This window comes from Pelophylax lessonae (genome assembly GCF_965119305.1).
Source record: "Pelophylax lessonae genome assembly, chromosome: 2".
NCBI classification, from domain to species: Eukaryota; Metazoa; Chordata; class Amphibia; order Anura; family Ranidae; genus Pelophylax; species Pelophylax lessonae.
Genome location: NC_138769.1, coordinates 124,729,164 through 124,752,975, shown reverse-complemented (window position 1 = coordinate 124,752,975; position 23,812 = coordinate 124,729,164). Strand labels below are relative to the sequence as shown.

Below are 23,812 nucleotides of genomic sequence, written 5' to 3'. Positions count from 1 at the left end.
AATTGGTAGAGACATAAATACATACACACTCATACACCTACACAGGTTGGACTGGATGGACTGATGTCTTTATTCAACCTTAACCACTTACCGACCGACCGCCGCATATATACTGCAGCAGGCTGGCTCGGTCGTACCTGTATGGCGATCCGTAGGTGTGCTCCACTAGGCAGCGGGGATGCCGATCTATGGGATCGGCGGCACCGATTGCCGCCGGGCACCCGCGATCGCTCCCCGCTCAAAGAGAAGGATGGTCAGCTGTTGTAAACACAGCTGACCGTTCTCCTCTCTGAAATGATCACAGAGCACCTGTGATCCTTCTATATAGGATCACAGGTCTCTATGATCATTTCACAAGTCCCTCCCCCCACAGTTAGAAATCACTCCCCTATGCTTACAATTAACCCTTTTATCACCCCTAGGTTAACCCCCTTCCTTGCCAGTGTCATTATTACAGTAAAAGCACATATTTTTAGCACTGATTACTGTAGTAATGTCACTTGTACACTCAAAAGTGTCAAAAATGTAATTTAGCGGTCCGATCTGTCCACCGCAATGTCGCAGTCCTGGTAAAAATTGCAGATCACCGCCATTATTAGTAAAAAATAAATAAATAAATAAAAATGACATCTTTTTCCTAGTTTGTAGACGAGATAACTTTTGTGCAAACCAATCAAAATACGCTTATTGGGATTTTTTTTTTACCAAAAATATGTAGCAGAAAACAAATTGACCTAAAAGCATAAAAAAAAATATTTTAAAAGTTTTTTTTGGGAATGTTATATAGCGGAAAGTGAAAAATATTGTTTTTTTTTTTTTTTTTTTTCAGAATTGTCGCTCTTTTTTTGTTTAAAGCGCAAAAAATAAAAATTGCACAGGTGATCAAATACCACCAAAAGAAAGCTCTATTTGTGGGGAAAAAAAGGACAACATTTTTTTTTAGGTACAGCGTCACATGACTGCACAATTGTCCGTGAAAATAACGCAGTGCCAAATCGCAGAAAATGGCCTGGTCATTAAGGGGGCAAATCCTTCCAGTCCAGAACTGGTTAAAGAAGTACAGCCAAAGTTTGTTTGGCTTTACTTGTCCTATGGATCACAGGAGTGCAGTTAGTTTTGCACTTCTGTGACCCGTTTTCAGCAGAGAGCGAGCTGAAATCCATTCTCTGCTAATGTCACAGAGTCGGTCCAGACTCCTCGTCATCGTGACCATGAAGTTGGGATCTGCCTAGATCCCTGGACTGACACCTGGCTCAGCCTCCCAGCCGGCCGCTGAGAGCCTGACCTGGCTGCTCCCACCCCCTCCACAGCCCAGTGTTCCAGTGAATGAGAAGGGAGCATAACAGGGAGCTGTAACTGACAGTCAGCAGCTCCATGCTCGGGGAGCTGTCAGAACCGGGCAATCAACGGTGTTCGATCGATCGGTTCTCAGTGCAGAGGCGCCAGGGGATGGATGCAGCATTGGACTGATGCTGCATCCACCTAGGTAGGTATGAATAAAAAAAATAAAAAAAATGTAAAAAAACCTATACATCTCTTTTAACAACTGTGAAAATGATGAATGCAGCCACTACATCTAATGATTGGTAAGCTGAAATATATTACATTTTTTGTTTGGGGTTTAATACCACTTTAATTCTTCTTTAAACTTCAAATATTCTACACTGGGGTTCCAGTCATGTACTTTCCATGTTTGCTTTCTCCTTTACTCATTTTAGCAATATTTTGTGTCCAAATGTAAAGTAAATAATCCCTATGACATTCTAATACTAAAACATAAAAATATTCAGTTATAATGTGCATGTGGGTTGCAGTATAATTGCATTGCAGATTCTTGGATTTATGAACAATTAGCGATGATTATAAAGTTGCTTGACATTTAACATTGGGAATAGAGGCCATTGTGCGCCGTCTCAGTAGCAGGCATAAGGCGTAGACATAATGCTTGTTATAGTAATTAGATAATCACTTCATGAGCAATGCTGATATTATGTTAATGTTTGTGTAGATGAGGGCACTCAGAGACAAATACAAACATATTGCAGCTCAGTTTATCTCACCCTATGAACAATGCTTCAAGTAGTTCCATCTGCAGAACTTCATACATATGCTAGTAGACTGGCAATGCAAGCCAGTGGTGATGTACACAGTAAACAGAATTTAATTCATATTTAAACAGAATTGATGCTGCCACGAGGGAAGGTGAGAACATTTTTTAGGTGGTAGCGGGCAGCATATTGAGCGCCTCCGTAAAATGTGAAGAAATTTCCATATAGTGCCACCTACACAAAATGCATCAACGCCAAAATGGTGAGGGAGGAAATATATTAACTGAATTTATTTAAAGGAAACCCACACTGAGAAAATACACAGACTGCCATAGGTCAACTCTCATTTTGATATTAATGATTGTCTCGCTGTCATGTTGTCCTATACCTCGAAAAAGCAGCTCTGATTCTTCTCCAGCTAGCTTCATGCTTATGCAGGGTCAGTGATGCAAAGTATTGAGGCCAGAGGCAGGCAGGCAGCTGGCATTTTCAGGAATTCACAGTGACAGTCTTCATATTTCAGTATGGTTTCCTTTAATATAGCAGCTTAAGTTGAAATAAATTATTCTACTATTATTACAATCACAAAGAAAATGTCACAAGCATTAAATGCATAAGCATATTTATTATCAATGGATTTTGTATAAATAAAATATTTATTAATTAAGATAACATTATTTGCAATATGGATACAAATATTAGCAACTCCTATAATGACGATCAGCACTCAATATTCATTGAAATATAAACTATACTACCATAATCTATTTACTACTATAAACTGAAATGTGTATGGAGTTTGCATGTTTGCCCTGTATGTGTTTCCTCTGGATACTCCAGGTTCCTCCACAACTCTAAAGACATGCTGGTAGGTTAATTGGCTCCTGTCTCAGGCTTGCCATAGATGCCTGGTAATATTTTCAATCAACCATAGGGCTGATCAAAAAAAAAAATGAACGGATTGCTCCATCCATACATGCAAGGTAGATGGAGGAATTCTGTGCCTTTGTATTCTGACAACGGGACTTCTCCATCAGCAGCTACAATCGATTGGCTCCAGGCACCGATCGACAACAATTTTCCAACAGGAAAGGCCATAGATGGATCAAAATTCAGCTGATCCCCACTGAAACAGGCAAATTTCAATCCATCTGTGGAGCCTAAATTGACCCTAGTAGGCTTATGTATGTATGTATGTATGTATGTATGTATGTGTGTGAGACAAGGACCTTAGATTGTAAGCTCCTTGAGGGCAAGACTGAAGTAAATGTACATGTAAATTACAGCGTAAGTTTCTATACAAAAGTCTGTAATTAATATAGTAAATAAATGTTATTGGTCACTATGGTTCACAGGGGTGGGCTGACCATTTGGGCACTTGGGCACTGCCCAAGGGCCCGGAGTCAGGGGGGGCCCCATAAGAGGCTCAGTCCACCCCTGGAGGTGCCCACAACTTATCCTGCGGAATAGAACATTTATACCCCAAGGAGGCAGAAGGCAGTGAACTATCGAATCTTTGCCGGTGGTTAATGTGGCTATGAGAGGAGCGAGTGAGGATGGATCAGAGAGCGATCATGGAGCCATCAGCCTTGTGGAGATAATGGCAGGGACAGGCACTCTGACCACCTCTCCTCCTGGGGAATTCAGCTGAGGGGCGGGGCCACACTGCCAGACTGACTGAGTGTTCCTTCCTTCTTGCCCAGTGTCCTTCTAGCAGGTGCTAGTCCCCAGTATAGTGAGTGCCACTCAGTGTACAGATATCAGTGTTATATATAGGGAATAGCACTTAATGAGTTATTCCCTATATATATCTCTGATATGTGTACACTGAGTGCTTTTCCATAACAATGACATCTGTAAACTTCAGCAGGAAGAATGTCTCTTACATTAGTGGTCAGTAAGGGTGTTGAAAATAATCGCATTTTCGATGCATCGCGATTCAGCCTTAAATGTTTCTCCATCAATGCTGGGAATGGCTGAATCACGACTGCATCCATGATGTAATTCCGGCGTGCCCCTGTCAGAGTGCTCCCCTCCCCCTCCTTGTGTTTGTCACACAGAGCGGTGATCTCCCACTGTGTCACAGAACTTGGATCTGAAATTTTCGGCGGCGCTGTAACAAGGTCTCGCCTCCTAGACCGGCTCCTATGATAAATAGCACACTGATCCAATGCTGGGAAATTGAATCAGTATGATGTCTATCATAGGAGCCAGTCGAGGAGGCGGGGCTTAGTTGACAGTGGCAGCGGGGCTATTTAAATCCAAGCCCTGTGACACAGTGGGAGATTGCCGCTCTGTGTGATCCAGGCACTGGTGAGGCTGCATTTGATGGACACTGATAAACTGCATTTGATGGGCACAGTGAGGCTGCATTTGATGGGCACTGATAAGCTGCGCTTGATGGCCACTGGTGAGGCTGCATTTGATGGGCATGGATAAGACTGCATTTGATGAGCACTGGTGAGATTGCATTGATGGGCACTAATAGGCTGCATTTGACGGGCACTGGTGAGGCTGCATTTGATTGGCACTGATGATGCTGCATTTGATAGGCACTGATAAGGCTGCATTTGATGGGCACAGTGAGGCTGCATTTGATGGGCACAGTAAGTCTGCATTTTATGGGCACTGATAAGGCTGCATTTGATGGGCACTGGTGAGGCTGCATTAATGGGCACTGATAAGCTGAATTTGATGGGCACTGATAAGGCTGCATTTGAAGTGCAGTGATAAGCTGCATTTGATGGGCATTAATAAGGCTGCATTTGATGGGCACTGATAAGGCTGCAATAATGGGCACTGATAAGCTGCATTTGATGTGCACCGATAAGGCTGCATTTGATGGGCACTGATAAGCTGTATTTGATGGCCACTGATAAGGCTGCATTGATCGACACTGGTGAGGTTGCATTGATGGGCACTGATAAGCTGCATTTGATGGGCACTGATAAAGCTACATTTGATGGGCACCGGTGAGGTTGCATTAATGGGCACCAATAGGCTGCACTTGATGGGCACCGATGAGGCTGCATTTGATGGGCACTGATAAGGCTGCATTTGATGTGCACTAGTGAGGCTGCATTGATCGGCACTGGTGAGGTTGCATTGATGGGCACTAATAAGTTGCATTTGATGGCCACTAGTGAGGCTGCATTGATCGGCACTGGTGATGTTGCATTGATGGGCAATAATAAGCTGCATTGATCGGCACTGATAAGCTACATTTGATGGGCACTGGTGAGGTTGCATTAATGGGCACTAATAAGCTACATTTGATGGGCAATGATGAGGCTGCATTTGATAAGCACTGATGAGGCTGCATTTGATAAGCAATGATGAGGCTGCATTAAATGGGCACTGGTAAGGCTACATTGATGGGCATTGACAAGTTGCATTTGATGGTTACTGATAAGCTGCTTGAGGGTGGGCTGGGATTCATGAACAGGGACACAGGGGGCCCCATGATCTCCTATTGCCCGGGGCCCCAGGAGTTATCAGTCCGCCCCTGATGGCCCATTGTACTTTTCATAGTCACTGCACTGTCTTCAGAAAAAGCCAACTTAAAAAATGTATATACAGTATATATATATATATATATATATATATATATAGGAAAAAGAGAAATATAGAATAAAATGTTTTACATTCTATGTGCGATCTTCAGATACTGGTGCTTTTTGCTGTCTCTGTGTTTCTGTTTTGTGCTGATTATCCTATTAACACCCTGCACACACCGAGGACAAGCACTGTATACAGAATATAAAGTGGAATAAAAGTAGGGGAATTTACTACATTTATAAAAGTCATTCATGTCAAGTCTGGTGGCATTATGCCTTTTACATTAAAACTATTGCTGAATAATTGTGCCTTACATCTCACTTACCCAAATTTAAGATGAGTGAAATGAAAAAAAAAAAACGCACATTTTATGCCATTTTCACACATGACTGATTTTAAATACATTTCCTGCATTATCTATTTAAAAGTCTGCCTGGTACGACAAATGCTGTGAAACATTTGAAGTCTTGAAAGTTGTACAATGCCCTACTGCAGTGACTTCTCAATTTTTACCATGCACACAATCCAATACTTCACCAAGGAAAGGAAAGTAAAGGGAAAATATATTGGTTTCATACTTTGGTGAGAAGTAAAAATATATATACTGTATATATATATATATATATATTCAATGTAGCTGCTCCTTTTTTTTGCTAGTAATATTGCATATATTATGTAAACTTCAAAATGCATAGCACCGCAGTTTACCAATTCATGTAAAGTGTGTTACCATGCATTACTGTAACACATAGATGTAACATCAGCGTAAAAGTAATTCTGTATGTGAAGCACCCAGCAAGCTGCCTGCAGTAGTGCATTCAATGATTAGTTATTAACATATGCAAAGGAAACTACCAGTTCTCATAGCTTCCACTACACTACCTACCTACAGTGCCCACCCTCCCTGTGAGAGCAGAAAATGTCACTCCTTCTTGGATAGCCCCTACTGCTCCTCAGTGCCCCCATTTTTAATGTGGCACTAAATGCCATCCTTTCTCAAAAATAATCCATAAGCATACACCACTTAAAGTGGTTGTAAACCCTCACATATACCCAGTGATGTAACTGGCCTCAGATGGTACACAGAGATTAAACAAATCCTCCTACATTATACCTGTACTCCTTCTAAGTTGTACCTGTTTATCTACAGCCGTCTTTCTCCTACATTTATTCAAAGTGCAGAATTTACACAGGAAAGAATCTTTTAGTTCTAAAAAGCAGGGGTCAGAAAGCTGAAGTAACATCAGTGAGGAGAGCTCAAAGAGCTGATTGGAAGGAAGGGACATGCCCCCCTTAACACAGCACACAGGAACAAAGCTGAGGCTGTCAATTAGTGTGAGCTCCCTCCCCTGTCACCATTTTTCACTTGGTGTCAGGAAAACTGGTCAAATGTGACTCATGCTTATAGCAGAGGAACAAAGCAGCAGACAGAAATGACACTTAGTGCTCTAGATTGAGACAGGTATACACTATAGAGGGATATGCTTTGTTCATTTTTCATGTCTCATGTTTACAACCACTTTAATGGCCCTGTAGTCTATTTTTCATTAAATAATTTTTTACTGTGTTTTTCTGCCTCCATGCAATGTCCTCTGTGAGATCCTGAACCTTCCCTTTTCCCCCTCACTTTTGTTTGTTCGGAACAAGTAGTGCACGCGTTAGTTGCAGTCACATACACTGCTCCATGTGAACTATGAATCCCATAGTTCCTAGTCCATTTTAGAAGCGAGCAAGAGAGGATGTCTATGTTCCTACCTACAATACAACAATGGACAAAGAACCTAGCCACCCTCTAAAGCTGGCTATAGATGGATCAAAATTCAGCCAGTTCAGCAGGAACTGGACGAATTTCAATCCATCTCTGGGCAGGCTGGTTGTACTAAAGTTGATCTATCTGTTTTTTTTTTCCGCCAATCACTGCCGGTGGCTATAACTGTCAGCGGTGATCATTGTATTCTGCAGTCGGGGAAAGGCGCCACCCCCGCTCCCCACCAACAGAACACAATAACAGTGAGAGGGATTCAACATCAACACTGACTGTACAGTATTGATGGAGAATGAAGCAATTTTCCTTCCTTCAGCCAGTGGTTAAATGAAAGAAAATTGCATAATGTATGGCCTGCCTATTAGCCTGCCAGATAATAGCGTCAAAACAAAGGAATTTTGAGGAGGCTGGACCATTAAAACTTACTTTTTGAGTTAAGAATATGTATTTGAATATCATTTTAAACCATTATCTATAATATAAAGTACAAGTGTATCTGCGTCCAGTCCCTGTGTCCGTGGGATTGCGCTACTGCGCATGTGCCCCACGGACAGCCGTTGGGACTTTGGGCGGCCGGGCAAAAATGTTGAAACGGCTGGCGCCTTCGCCCCGCCCTACTTCAGTCTGTTAGGGCATGAGCTGAGCCCCGCCTCCCCCCGTAATGCCCCGCCCAGTCTGCCCGTGCTGCTCTCTGGGAGATGTAGTCGCTCCCCGGGGAGAAGCCGGCGGTGTCGGGAACTACAACTCCCAGAGTTCCCCCCGCATGGCCGCTCAGCCAGTCTGTGTGTGTGTTCGAGAGAGAGAGTGTTGAGGTGGGGGGTGGAAGGTGCGCGGTGCTGAGTGTGCATGGCGGCCGGGAGACAGACAAAGACGAGTCAGGCGGCTGGGATGTGAGCGGCAGGGGAGCGCAGAGGAGCTTGCAGAGGCGCGGATATCACCACCCGAGGAGGGTCCGCCGCCGCCCGGATACAGGGCTGTACATCGCTACTGTACAGGTGAGCGACATCCCCTCCCCCTTCCTCCTGTCATATCATCACACAGGTGAGCGGCCCGACACAACTTCACCTCACCGTCACCATGGAGACCCCCCTCATTACACAACCCCCCCTCCCCCCCATTGTAATCTTACTATATAAAGTACAAGTGTCTCTGCGTCCAGTCCCTGTGTCCATGGGATTGCGCTACTGCGCATGTGCCCTAAGGACAGCCGTTGGGACTTGGACCGCAGAGACTTCGGGCGGCCGGGTGTGCATGGGCACGCGGCGGGTGTGCGCGCACGCGAGAGCCGCTCGGTCAGCTCTGCGCGTGTCTCTGATGTTGCTAGGGCAACAGGGACGCTACATATGTTCTAGCGTCCGCTAATTTAACGGGCTTAATGTCTAGCTATTTAATAATAAAGTAGCCTGCTGGCAATTGACAGAACAGCAAACTCAATGGAAAATTTTGATTCAGCATGCTGCTTGTTAAGCCTAGTGCACACAAAGAGATTATCAGATGAATTATTGTCCATTTTTTTTTTTTTTTGCATGCTAGTCTCCTTATCGAAAAATGAGAAGATTACTAAAGTACGAAAATTCTCGTACAACAGAATAAAAGTTCAGAAGTGATATAATGTATTTGTATTGTATTTTCAGACGAAAACTGTACTGATTAACCGCCTTAGCGGTATTCCCGAGTGTGACTCGGGGTGGATTTTTTATGCTAGGATCGGTATGTGCAGAGCGTGCAGCGCTGTCTCTTACCTTCTCCTGGCGATCCAGCGATGATCTCCCATTGCTGTGATCGCCGCTCATCCGTCAGTATGATGACTTCCTAGTTCCGTTCCCTGCAGCAGCAATGCTGCATGGCAGCGGAACTGGGAGGGAAATTCAAACGTTGCACAAAACACAAACACATAACACATTTATATTATATATATATATATATATAGTATATGTATGTATGTATGTATATATATATATATATATATATATATATATATATATATATGTATATATATATGTGTGTGTGGGCATATATATATATATATATATATATATATACATATATATACACATATATATACCTATATATATATATACCTATATATATATATATATATATATATATATATACACACATATATACACACACACATATATATATACACACATATATACACACATATATATATATATATATATATATATATATATATATATATATATATATATATACACACATATATATATATATATATATACACACATATATATATATATATATATATATACACACATATATATTTTATATATATATAACGCATGAATTATAATCTAATCAATAATATAATTTTATTATATATTATATAATAAAATTATATTATTGATTTGATTATAATTCATGCGTTTGTGTTTCAAATTTATCACATCTGGGATGTCTACTAGAGTCTTGTTTTGGTCAGGTTTAACTCAGTAATTACAAAGAATTGTAGGCCTATAATACATAACGCCAAATTTCCATGAAAAAAATTGTACCGCTTTTGGTACAAAATTCCTGACATAATCATACCGCCAGGGAGGTTAAATGAAAATCATACAATCTGGTATCATACGAGAACATTTTTCATGTTTGTACCTTCAGATGAAAGCTGTGTACTAATGATCAGATTATCGTACGATTGCTTCTAAAGCAATATTTTTTGTAGCCTGATCGTGTGCACCCGGCTTTAGGAAGCCCAAACAACCACCCGGGAGTTTGCGTGTGGTCACAGGGTTGCGATCCTTTTTTAACAACCTTTTTTTTACATACATTTTTTTGAGAAGGTCTTGTAAAACATTGAGCAGTGCAATATAAAGCATTGTTATGAAAACATGGGTCTCACATGCAAAGATTCTAGAAATTTTCTAACGCTCTCTGATCTTTTCTCATGTGTTGTTTCCCAACCATTTCCATCTCTGCTTTGTAGATCTACACTAACCTTTTTCGACCAGGGTGCCCAGGCACACTGGGGTGCCTTGAGTTTTCTTTAGGAGTGCCTTGGCAAAATGCCCTAAAAATTGCCCAAAAACTGTATACAAGTGTGGATGAAGCCTGCCTTTTAATTACACAAAGCCCCAGATTTTCATTGTGCGCCATTACAACCATCTAGCTTCCAGTGTCCTAACAGTCAATGGCATCAGTTGACAAGGAGGGTGTCAGTTGCCTGCAAAGCATCCTTGTTTGACCCTCCCCTGCCTCTCTCCATCAGCATTGGGGGTCGCATTATCTAAGTGATGGATAAAAACCGAGGGAGAAGAGAAACATTGGAATACTAGTCAGTACCAGTTTTCAAAAGTGTATTTGTTTTGGAAGAATAAATCAGCTCTATTGTTGGGTGTCCTACTTGTATGCTTGCTGCTGCATTATGTAAAACTATTAAAATAATTTTTACATTTTAGAATGGGGTGCCTCAAGACTGTTGATAATTTTTAAAGGGTGCTTTGACTGAAAAAAGGTTGAGAAACACTGATCTACATAGTTGCCAAGGTATTTTTTAACTTCATCAAACAAGTATTTCTGGAGCACATACTGAAAAATGTACAACGTGTAACACAAATAGATGTGTGCCACTCACTGCTGGTGTGTAGACCTGTGCACCATTACTGTTAGAGTTCCCGTATTATTTTCCTCTGTGAAACCACATCAGAGGTTCTCAGTGTTCATAGCAAATAAATACCTTATGCTCAGTCCAGAATAAGAGGATCAGGGCACTTATGGCATGGAGTATCACTCTTCTTTATCATGTGAAAAGTTGGCAAAAACCTCTTCAAGTCTGGGAACCGTGGGCTGTGTATAACCAACCTTCTAGGTTTGATAGTTCACTTCTCTCGATTTGGTGCTTCTCTGATACACGCCCCGTGGACTCTTCTCCTCTTCTTCTTCTCCTTTCTTCCTCTTTTCTCCTATCCAGTTTCCTTTTCTTTTCTTTGTTTCCTTTCTTTTTTCCATCTGTTCTACTTTATGCATTTATCTCATGTGTCTATCAGGCCGCCAGACAGAATCCTGGTTGGGATGGTAATGGTAATAACATTTTTTTTTTTTTGCATTGCATTTTCCTCAACAGTGAGACTCTCGACAACAAAAGTCTCTTGTTTAGATACGTTAAATTCTATGTTTGGACATTTTTGTTTTAAGGCACCATGCAGCGTATTATAATCCCCTAGGATACCTCAGACTTTGGGACTTTTTGCTGCTGTGGGATGTCACGCATGGAAATTGCACAATTTTTTTGCACATTCCTTTTTATTATTTACTTTTTGCTTCATGTTTGTTCATTATACTGTGTAACCATCTTCTAACTGTTGATCTTATTTGTTGAATATTAATAAACTCCTTTGTAAAAGAAAAGTTGTCAAAAACCTAAAAATAACTGAAAACGTGGCCAACAAACATTTCTTGTACGAACCTCATGATTTCTCATTACACACATAGTTACATAGTTACACAGTAGGTGAGGCTGAATAAAGACCATAGTCCATCCAGTTCAACCTGTGTAGGTGTGTGTGGCCGTAATCATCTCGCATACCCCTGAATGTTTTTCTCCTTGAGATGTACATCTAAGAGTCTTTTGAAAGCCACCATACTACCGCAGAAACCACCTCTTGTGGTAGAGAATTCCACAATCTTGTAGCCCTAACAGTAAAGAACCCCCACGTTGCCTCCTCAGGCAACTCCTGAAACGCTTCTCCTCCAATCGCATTGTATGCCCCCGAGTCCTCATGCAATCCTTTCGACTGAATAGCTTTTTTTCTATGCTGAGATCACCATTGAGATATTTATAAATTGCTATCATGTCCCCCCTCAGGCGTCTCTTCTCCAGGGAGAATAAATCAACCGATTGCAGACGCTCTTCATAATTAAGGTCCTCCAATCCCCTAATTAGTTTAGTTGCCCTTCTCTGGACTCTCTCCAGCTCCAGGCGACCAGAACTGGACAGAATACTCCAGATGCGGTCGGACCAGAGTTTTATAAAGTGGAAGGATTATAGTTTTATCTCTGGAATACATCCCTTTCTTTATGCATGCTAATATTCTGCCGGCTTTGGCAGCTGCCACTTGACATTGCATGCTATTGCATAGTCTATCCTCTACCAAGACTCCCAGATCTTTCTCCATTTTTGATTCCCCCAAAGGTTCCCCCTCAAAGCACTTGGATCAAAGTTAATGATATTCACCTAGTGTTTTTTTTTTTTTTTATAAATGCAGTCAGCATTCAGCTACCTACATTCAAATGGATGCAAACTCCTGGATCCTATTATCCTGTGGATTTCCTATAGGTGGTAAATTATTCCTTATGTTTTACATACCACTGATGGTATTCGATCAATCTGGATTCCCCCTTTAATCCTCCACATTAAGATGCTTCAAAATAAAAGGACGAACCACTTATTATTTTTCTGTTAAATTCTATACATAAAATAATCTCCTTTCCAATAAAAATAGAGGCTTTCAGGAAGACATTCAAAGTATAACCTTGTGCTTGGCAGTTTCTGTGAATCGGAAATACGCTCCTGCCTTCCGTCATCCAGTCATTTGTTATGTATTTTAATTTTTTTCACAGCTTTCTGTGCTGTGTCCTCCAAGCCATACATATGACTTTGGTGTTGCCTAGAAAGCCTCGGGTACAGAAACCAGATAGGTAATGATATAATTATGCATCATATTGCAATCTAGCCTAACAAAAGCTGTCTCATTGCAGTACGCTTTCATGACTGTATATTATAATCTACACAAAGATGGAATATATTTGAAAGTTTTCCATCATTTCACTCTCATCTTCTCCTGTCCCTGTCCTTTGTTCTTATTAATGTGCACAAATCATCTGATTATTATGGAGAACATCACAGACTATCTATAGGATTCAATGGCTTTGTAATAATAAAACAATTACAGCATACTGAATGATGTGCGGCAGTGGGAGAGCAGTAAAATATTATGTTGATTTAGTTCAATTTAAACCTCAGCAATAGGACAGAAGGGCGGTTTCGCAGAGATCGACTGGTAGGAGATAAAATCACATACTGTGTCAAGAATTAGCCAGAGCCATGGTTTGTTTTACATAATAAGTGTATGCATAGCCCAAACTTTTTTTTAGTCTTGGATAGGTAGAGAGAAGGGACCAGTTAAAACCCCAGGTGAGTTATATTTTGCTGTGTGTGTACCACTGGAGAAATTTCCCTTCCTGTCCCAGACAGGACAACGCAACGCAACTGGAACTTAGAGGAAGCTTTCAAAGTGAGGGAAATTACAGTCATTGAACATTTGCCCCACTGGAAAATCCTGTTCTGGGGACAACTCTAAAATGTTAGAATCCCCCTCACTTACCTTCTCGGTGACAATGGTTAACAGCAAATATACTGGAGAGGCAATTTCTCCCTAATGGTGACACAAAAAGACTTGAGAGAGGGTCTACCCTTCCACACTCTCTCCAATACTAAACAAATAAGGTTTTGTCTAGAGATATTAATTTACCGGGAAATAAATAGTTCCAGATATTACCATGAGCCTATTCTACTTGTAACCTCTAAATCCCAAATCCAAAAAAAATGAAATTGTGTTCCCACTTCTTGTGGTGTCTGACACCTGGACAGGAAGTAAAATCTTAGCTAAGGAGTGGTTTTGGCATAGTACACTGCACCATACTAGGCATATTGCCTGTTCTTATATTCTTGCTAATTATTTCATCATGTCTGGTGTGCTAAACTAATATCTTTGGAAGGCAGTTTTAAAATATACAAATGAATGCAGATCTGTATTTATTGATGCATAATTTAATGTATTTTTTTTAACATGCAAGCAGAGTAAGTGCCTAAACTTCTATCAGCCTCTCAGCATTCAGACTTGGGAACAGAAAAAGAGCACATTGAGATAATCAGTTGTCTGCAGTGTAAGGAGCATGCTGATAGAAGGAGAGAGCAGAAAGAAAGAGAGAGGAGTTTATCATGAGAGTATAAAATGTAGAGCCGGCAACTTGTCAACCCGATAAAAGTACTTAATTGATAAAGGGTACAGTGTGCAAGTTACAGCAGCTTACGCCTTTCGATAAAAAAACCTTATTCATAGCCATGAGCTTATCAGTCTGCTGTTGCTCCTTTCACTGTCCAGTCACAAGGTGGGAGACGGATAAAGCCAGCCATAAACTGATCAAATTTGTCCGGTTCAGCAGGGACCAGATGAATTTCCATCTATGTATGGGCAGGTCGATTGTACTGAAGTCGATCTACAGATACAGAACCTTCTCTACAAACAGCTTGCTGGAAACATTGCGTGCGATTAGCACTGCTGGATATAAGTGTGTGTGTGTCTGACACCTGGAGTGTATGTGTGTCTGACACTTTGAGTGTGTGTGTTTGTGTTTAACTGAAGTCCAACATTAGGAAAAGATTTTTTAAAAATGAACCCTCAAGAAGCAAATGCACAACAGTTATGCCTTCTTACCATTCATTTTAATCTAGAATTTGCTTCAAATAGATGGTAAATTTACTTGCTATATTACTCATCTTCATACATTTTCACTGCAAAAAATTGCAAGGAAATGATGAATAATCTAAAAATTAAGAGGCAATCCCAAGGGAAATGTATTTGCATGGAACTGCTTCACATATCCATCTTAAATAAAGTCCTAAATATTCAAAAGAAGCTTCTCTTGTAAAAACCATATGTTATAACAGATCTCGCTACCTGTGTTAGTGGCATGACAATTATTCTGTACAAGGCAGTGAGTACACAATGTTTAATATAGTTACATGACAACGGTGTATATATGATGTTTTTATAATACAGTTATGTACAGTGCTGTGCAAAGTCCAAGGTAGATGTGACAAAATGCTGTCAATTAAGAATGCTTTCAGATATAGAAGTGTTAATAGTATATTTTTATCAAATAACAAAATAGAAAGTAATTGAACAGAAGAGGGATCCAAATCAAATCAATATTTTGTGTAATCTTTGCCTTCAAAACAGCATCAATTCCATCAGGGAGGCATGTGATTGGCCCCAAATTTATTCTGCAGCAAGACAAAGATTCCCAAAGATGAAGTCAATGTCCTTAAGAACCATCTTCAGCATAAAGTAGAACAAGGAGTCCTAGAAGTGATGATTTGGTCCCCACAGAGCCCTAATCTCAACATCATTGAGTCTTTCTGAAATTACATAAAGAGTCAGGAGGATCTGAGGCAGCCTATATCCACAGAAGATCTGTGGTTAGTTCTCCAAGATGCTTGGAACAACCTACCTACCCCATTCCTTTAACCACTTACTGCAAAGTGACGTAGGGCTACGTCAGCAAATTTTGCGGTGTTATACCGGGATGATGCCTCTAGCTAGAGACACCATCCCAGTACTGTGGTTTACAGCCGACGGTCAGCTTTCTGTCAGTAATGACCGATGCGGCTCAGGAGCCGCTCGATCGTAACCCGGGTGAGCGGGAGGGGACGCCCCCTCCCGCCGCCTTCCGTGACTTTCAACGGGCCTTCCGTGACTCCCGTCCCACCGGGAGACCCGAGCACCCAGCCGGCGCGTCTACCGGCTGTATAGAGTCCCGATCAAAGCCGGAAACGGCTTCAATCGGGTCTCCGATGACGTAACCCGGATGCGGCGTCCATGACGTCACTTCCGGGTTACTCTGCTGCAAAAGGCGGCAGATTTTAAAAACGGCTGTATGCAAAAATGCCGTTTTCGGCGTTTTGCATACATGAAAGTGTAGTGGAGGGGTCTAGGGTCTTTTAGACCCTCGATGCCTCCATAAAGAGTACCTGTCACTACATATTGGTGTCAGAAGGGATGGTTACATTGCTTGTGACAGAAATAAAAGTGATCAGATTTTTTTTTTTTAAAAAAAACCTGTAATGAAGTTAAAAAAAATAAATAAATAAATAAATAAAATAAATAAATTTTAGCCGCCCCCGTCACCGTTAGCTCGCGCACAAAAAAAACATATACGGAAGTCGAGCCGCGAATGAAATCGCAGTTCAAACCACACATGTGAGGTATCGCCGCAATCGGCAGAGCGTGAGCAATAATTTTAAAAAAAGAGCTACACTCTAACTCTAAACTGGTAACTGTTAAAAAAATTTAAAGCGTTGCCTATTGAGATCTCTATTGACCGTAGTTTGTCGCCATCCCACGGGTTGCACAATTTTAAACCGTAACGTGTTGGGTATCTATTCACTCAGCGTGACATCATCTTTCACAATATACAAACAAAATGGGCTACCTTTACTGTTTAGTATTTTTTAAATGCAGTGAAATGTGATTTTTCAAAATGTTTTAAAAAAAAATGGCGTTTTAACCACTTAAGGACCGAGCCTATTTTTGACACATTTTGTTCACAAGTTAAAATCAGTATTTTTTCCTAGAAAACAACTTAGAACCCCCAAACATTATATATATTATTTTAGCAAAGACTCTGAAGAATAAAATGTCGGTCATTGCAATAATTTTTGTCACGCGGTATTTGCGCAGCGGTCTATAAAGCGCCATTTTTTTGGAAAAATTTTGAAAATCACATTTCACTGCATTTAAAAAATACTAAACAGTAAAGTTAGCCCATTTTTTTTGTATATTGTGAAAGAACATGTCACGCCGAGTAAATAGATACCCAACATGTTACGGTTTAAAATTGCGCCCCCCCGTGGGATGTCGACAAACTACGGTCAATAGAGATCTCAATCTGCGACGCTTTAAATTTATTTAACGGTTACCAGTTTAGAGGTAGAGTGTAGCTCTTTTTTTTAAAATATTGCTCACACTCTGGCGATCGCGGCGATACCTCACATGTGTGGTTTGAACAGCGATTTCATTTGCGGCTCGACTTGCGTATACGTTTTTTTTTGTGCGCGAGCTAACGGTGACGGGGGCGGCTAAATTTTTTTTTTTTTTTTTTTTCCCATTTATTTTATTTATTTTTTTAACTTTATTACAGTTTTAAAAAAAAAAAAAAATCTGATCACTTTTATTGCTGTCACAAGCAATGTAAACATCCCTTGTGACAGCAATATGTCGTGACAGGTACACTTTATGGAGGGATCGAGGGTCTAAAAGACCCTAGACCCCTCCACTACACTTCCCTGTATGCAAAATGCCAAAAACGGCGTTTTTGCATACAGCCGATTTTCAAATTTGCCGCCTTTTGCGGCACAGTAACCCGGAAGTGACGTCATGGACGCCGCCTCCGGGTTACGTCAACGGAGCCCCGATCGATGCTGTTTCCGGCATTCATCGGGACTCCATCCAGCCGGCGGACGCGCCGGCTGGGTGCTCGGGGCTCCCGGTGGGACGGGAGCCCCGAGCAAAGCCACGGAAGGCGGCGGGAGGGGGGGGGACGTCCCCTCCCGCCCCCCCGGGTACCGATCGAGCGGCTCCCGAGCCGCATCGGTCGGTACCGACGGAAAGCCAACCGTCGGCTTCAAACCACGGTACCGGAATGATGCCTCTAGCTAGAGGCATCATCCCGGTACACTACCGCAAAGTTTACTGACGTAGACCTACGTTAGTATGCGGTAAGTGGTTAAAGACCGCTGCGCAAATACCGCGTGACAAAAAATATTGCAATGACCGACATTTTATTCTCCAGAGTCTTTGCTAAAAAAAAAATATATATATATATATATATATATATATATATATATATATATAATGTTTGGGGGTTCTAAGTAGTTTTCTAGGAAAAAATACTGATTTTAACTTGTAAACAAAAAGTGTCTGAAATAGGGCTGGGGCTTAAGTGGTTAAAAACTGTGTGCAAGTGTACCTAGAAGAACTGAAGAATTGATGCTGTTTTGAAGGCAAAAGGCGGCCACACCAAATATTGATTTGATTATAATTTCTCTTCTGTTCATTTACTTTCTATTCTGTTAATTGATAAAAATACACTATAACCTCTTCTGTTTCTGAAAGCACTCTTAATTTACATCTTTTTACACCTGCCTTAAACTTTTGCACACTACTGTACTTGAATATATTAAAGTGGAGTTCCGGCCACAAAATCGACATAGTCGATTTTGGGCCATCTGCTTCCTATTTGTCACCTGAAAAAGAAATGGGAAGTTACGATTTTTAATTTTTTTTACTTACCTTGTAATTGCAGAAAAAAAATACTCACCTTTCTTCCACTTCCTCCCTCGGCCGCGCGGCCTGCCCCGTCACTTCCGCTTTGCAATGATTCCTGGGAGCTGAACGTCATCGCTCCCAGGAATCAATGCGCCTGCACCGGCCCTGACGTCAGTTCCGGTTCAGGCGCATCATACCTTGCTAAACAGCCTCTGGGCATGCCCAGAAGCTGTGCAGGGATGACGCTGCGGCCCCGGAAGTGACGGCGGGGCTGGCGCAGTGCATCGTGGGACCGAAGAGGACGGAAGAGGACACAGAAGAAGATCGCGCTGGCTTAAAGCTGCCCACACCTGAGATGGCAGCACTGGAGAAGAAATTTTAAAAGTGAGTATTTCTTCTAAAAGGTAAGTGCGAACTGGGACAGGTCAGAGGCTAGCCATTGTGGAATGTACTAGCCCTGACTGTCCCGGGGGTATGTTCATTGAAATTTATTTTTTTTTTGTGGCCGGAACTCCGCTTTAAGTAATATAAACATATATATATATATAGTGTATTATTTATAATGTTTTATGACAGTAAAATTAGAGAATACTACGGTTTTGTGTTCTCTATTTCATTAGAAGTGTGTTTCTTCCAGACTCTGAGAATTAATGTCTGTTACTGGAAAGAGAAGATTCCTGGGAGCTCTAGTCTGCTGCAAAACTTCCCAGCATTCCTTGGTGTAAATCTAAATGGAGAAGAGCACGAGGTCTATGGACTACCTTGCCAAGAATATCCAGGGCTAATTAAGGTAAGGAAATATCACAAGGACAACTGGTTCTGGGGTCTGAAATATGTAAATGAAGACATTTTCTTTTTTCCTGTAGCCCTTGGATTATTTGTTACATTGTCTCATTCAGCAATTATTATACTGTATATAACAGAAGGAACAGGTATCTCCTGTTCTTGGTCAGGGTTGTTGGAAGACCCCTGCTTTACCTCGGGAAGCATGCGGCCCCCCTCCCCTCCCCCACATCACTATGGGCAAAACAAACTCCTGAGCAAAGGATTGCACCTACTTTACCTAAACTTGACCATATATTACTAGATATTTAAACCAACGTTCAAACAAATATTGGTGCAAACATTTCTACAAAATTATTTTTACATTTGATTACTTGATAATCATCTTTTGAAAATGTAATTTTCTTTTAACCAATTTTGGAATAAATATAATTTCCCAAAAGAGAACTGCATACACTGTTAGAAATTAATTAATTAGCAAAAAAATTTCCATCCTGCACCTTAGAATTTTCTCATCACTGTGGTCGCAAAAGAACATTGATTTGACCCCAATACCTATTAGACAATTGATCAAATGTTACTAAAATTAAAAATTTGCAATTAAATTCTACTCTTATATGGCCAAAGATAAGTTCCCCTTTTTGAACATGTTACATGTTCCACCCATATTTGGGGTGGAACATGTAACATGTTCCAGCTCCTGCCACCAGTTGGCCCAATTCCCCCTCCCTGTGACAGTGGGCGGGGAATCTTCTCCCCACACCCATTGTAACAATTTGAAAGTATTGCTGCCATGCTGGGCTTCGCCCACGTGGCTGCTTTGTTCATTTACAGTTTCCTTTGAATAAATTAATTATCACTACCGCCAGCCACTACGGCTGATGACGTGGAGTTCTGAACAGACTTTGAGGGCAATGATGAGTACTCTCGTAGTTCATGCACAGGCCCTGCAGCTTGTAAAGCTGCAGGGCTTGTCTCCAGAAGCCAGACATTGTACCCCTGGTCCACTGATCATTTGTTACTTAACCACTTGACCACCAGAAGGTTTTACCCCCTTCATGACCAGGCCATTTTTTGCTATTCAGCACAGTGCTAATTTAACTGCCAATTGTTCGGTTATGCAACACTGTACACAAATTACATTTATATAATTTGTTTCACACAAATAGAGCTTTCGTTTTGTCTTATTTAATCACCACTGGGATTTTTATTTTTTGCTATATAAACAAAAAAATACCAACATTTTGAAAAAAAAAACACGTTTTTCTTAGTATCTTTTATAAAATTTTGCAAACAAATAATATTTGTTCATAAATTTAGGCCAAAATATAGTCTGCTATATTTTTTTGGTAAACAATACCCAAATCAGTATATATTATTTAGTATGTGTGAAAGGTAGAGTCTGAAAACCATGGTATTTATATTTGAAAATAATCAATCCTGATGTACTGATGGCCTATCTCCTATTCTGAGGACCTAAAATGCAAAGACAGTACAAATACACCCAAATGACCCCTTTTTAGAAAGTAGATAGTCCAAGGTATTTAGTAAGAGGCATGACACGTTTTTTGAAGCTGTTCTTTCAGTTGTTAATTTATTTGCTTCTTTTATATTCATATTTGATATTTTATGCTGTTGCAGATTTGTTTTCATGGTGGAAATGAGGCCGACCCTGAGGAGCGTGAGCTTCAAACTAAACCACCCCAAATCCCAGACATCCAGATACTTTGCAACTTCATCAGTAAATACCTTCCTGGTTTGCACCCTAAGCCAGCTGTGGTAGAACAATGCATGTATACGGTATGCCCATTCTTGGAAAATAGTATAGTTGCCGTAGAAAACTGTGGTTAGCCATTGGTAGAACATTTTCTTAGGAATTAAATTAAAATGTATGATTCCAAAGCTTAGTTCACTAGTTTTGGAAATGGAAATGATATCTCATGTAGTACCCTTCTAGGTAGGTTGCTAGGATGATTGGTCAATTTAATTCTTTTTGAGTCCTGTGTAATTCTTGGAGCAGCTGTTGATTTCTTTGGGCTGTTCTAGATCTCACAGGCTGAAGTTTTGATTGCCTCCCCCTGCATTCTGGAGGCTTCCAGAACATAGAGGGCTGGGGGAGTCAAAATAGCAGCTTGACTTCAGGGTCTGGAGCAACCCTGTTTTTTTTTCTGCTGAAGATGTTTCCAGCCTCAAGTGCTGCTGCCCCTTTGAGGTAGTTCTGCTGCAGTCAGCTGATGTTCATCAAGGTCCCAGCTATAGCAGAGCTGGGGGGGGCTATTTTTAATTACCCGTGGAGCTAACTAAGCAGCTTCCCTTCAGGATATGATTGAAAGGACTTACTTAAGAGTGCTTGATGACAGCTGGAAGGTGCATAACTGCCCTTGGACATTGTGAGTACTGACCTGAGCTCAGGATCTGAGCTTAGTAACTTTGTGTTGTTCTACTTTTGGGGTGCCAGCAGTAATTTACTCTCTGAGACAGCTCGTACAGGGTCTCAGGTCTGGCTTTCCCCTTTGTTTCTGTTTTAAAGACAGTTAAAGAAGTTTCACCTAGAGAAGGGTGTCCTCCTGTTACAAGACAGAATTTTTGGTGGATCCCATACCACCCCAGCTCCTCTTCTGTTACAGACTCTACAAGCAATAAGTCATAAAAATACATCTCCTAGAGTGTTATTGGAGCCAGAGTGAATGGACTGTTGCCTGTGGGATTGGTAGCCTTTGTACTGTAGGGGGAAGAAACCAGTTAAAACCAGCGGCTCCTTCAGAAGTAACGCTGCACTCATATCCTAAAATCTCTAAATACCTACCGAGCCAAGACTGAATTTGGAAACATGCAGTTTTAGAACTTGCAAATAAGTTAGGGGATTTGATCAACACACTCAAGGAATTATTAATTTAAAAAAATAATAATAATTAAACTAATGCATGATAAATTCAGAAAACTTAAAAATATAACTGTCACCATTATTTTATCCAGGACCTCTGCTTTTAGAAAATATATAATGTTTAGGGGTTTCAAGTAGTTTTCTAGCAACAAATGCTGAGTTTGCTGAGTGTGTGAACCAATAAAAATTTCCCAAATATGTACAAGTATTTTTTAATTCAAGTAATAGGAAATATAGTGTGTTAATACTGTGCACATATCCTTTCATAAAGGGTTAAACAATATATCTTTATTTATTAGGTATGGTGTTTTACAAGTTTTCTTTTTTTATTGTGGTCAAAGTTAGAAATGACATTTTCAAAGTATTTTTAATTCAAGTATTTTGAAATATATATGTTAATATTATGCATATGTCCTTTAAAAAAGATTAAATTAAAAGTTTTGTTTTTTTATCACAATGTTTTTTATTTCCTTTTTAGAATACTCCTGACAACAATTTCATCTTGGATTACCATCCTCTTTACAAGAATATTGTCATAGGCTCTGGATTCTCAGGTGAGCTGGGAGAATGGAAGCTGGCATGTTATCCTGGAAAGCTTAGCTTGCAGAGCACAGTTAACTCTTCAACATTTGCTCTTCCGCTTTAGGTCATGGCTTCAAGCTGTCCCCATTAGTCGGGAAGATATTGAGTGAGCTCAGCATGGGGAAGCAACCTGCATATGATCTTACACCGTTCAAAATCGCTCGCTTCAAAACCCTAAGTGCATCTTTGTGAGAAGAAGAATAAAAAAAAACAGTTTTCACCTTTTTTATGGATACTTTATGGACTTTTAAGTAACTGTTCACTATGCCATCAGTACATGTTGAAGAAAGCAGTGGGGTAGCATAGACAGTAAGGATCTTACCTACATGCTTTGGTGCATTGCAGGTGCTCCTTGGTGGTGTTGCAACAAAACACTTGTTCAATAGGGATGAATGATGCCTAAAATACACAGGCGTGAATATAGTCTTAAAGCAGAAGTAACCCCATATATTTAACTGTTTCATGCATGCCAAAAATGCTGTCACAATGGTTGTGCTCTCAACCAAACTGTCAAACCATCCAATGGCTGGTGTCCTAACTGATCATGTGCATCATCATGACAGCTTAAGATTAAACAAAGGTCAAAATGGCAGCTTCCTTGGCTAAAAAGGATAGAAGGGTATACTTCCACTTTAAAGGGTATGTAAACCCTGATAATTCATTCCTTTTATTTGATCTGTTAAATATTTGATTGAATTTATATATATATATATATATATATATATATATATATATATATATATATATATATATATATATATATATATACTGTATCTCTTTGATAAATACAAACAAATACTTGTTGATTATGCCAGAAATAGTATGAGCTCTTCCTGTGCTTATTGCCTCTGCTAACTGTTATCAGTTACATTATATATCTCTAAGGACTGCAAAACTGTGGCTTTCTATGTTATGAAGAATATGAAAGGGGTGGGATTCTGTAGTCCTTTCCTGTTTCTCTTGTCCTGATACAGTACAGAGAGTGTATATCGTCACCACAAGAATTGTGTTACTGGCAGAATCATCTGGTGAAAATGAAAAAGGAAAGTCTTAGAAAAATGAATGCAGGAACCTCAGCTAAATATTTGTTTTGGGGTATAGGTATGCTTTATTATTTTAGGCA

At 40.5% G+C, this 23,812-nt stretch overlaps 1 protein-coding gene across 1 annotated transcript in view; it reads left to right on the top strand.

Moving 5' to 3' along the window:
* Positions 1–23,146, top strand: part of PIPOX (pipecolic acid and sarcosine oxidase) — a 134,999-nt gene extending 111,853 nt beyond the window's left edge. The window contains exons 5-8 of the mRNA XM_082247100.1: positions 19,078–19,230; positions 20,865–21,023; positions 22,586–22,661; positions 22,754–23,146. Coding sequence (XP_082103226.1) covers positions 19,078–19,230; positions 20,865–21,023; positions 22,586–22,661; positions 22,754–22,881 — 516 coding nt within the window. The 3' untranslated portion in view covers positions 22,882–23,146. The remainder of the gene's footprint in view (positions 1–19,077; positions 19,231–20,864; positions 21,024–22,585; positions 22,662–22,753) is intronic.
* Positions 23,147–23,812: the final 666 nt, after the last annotated feature.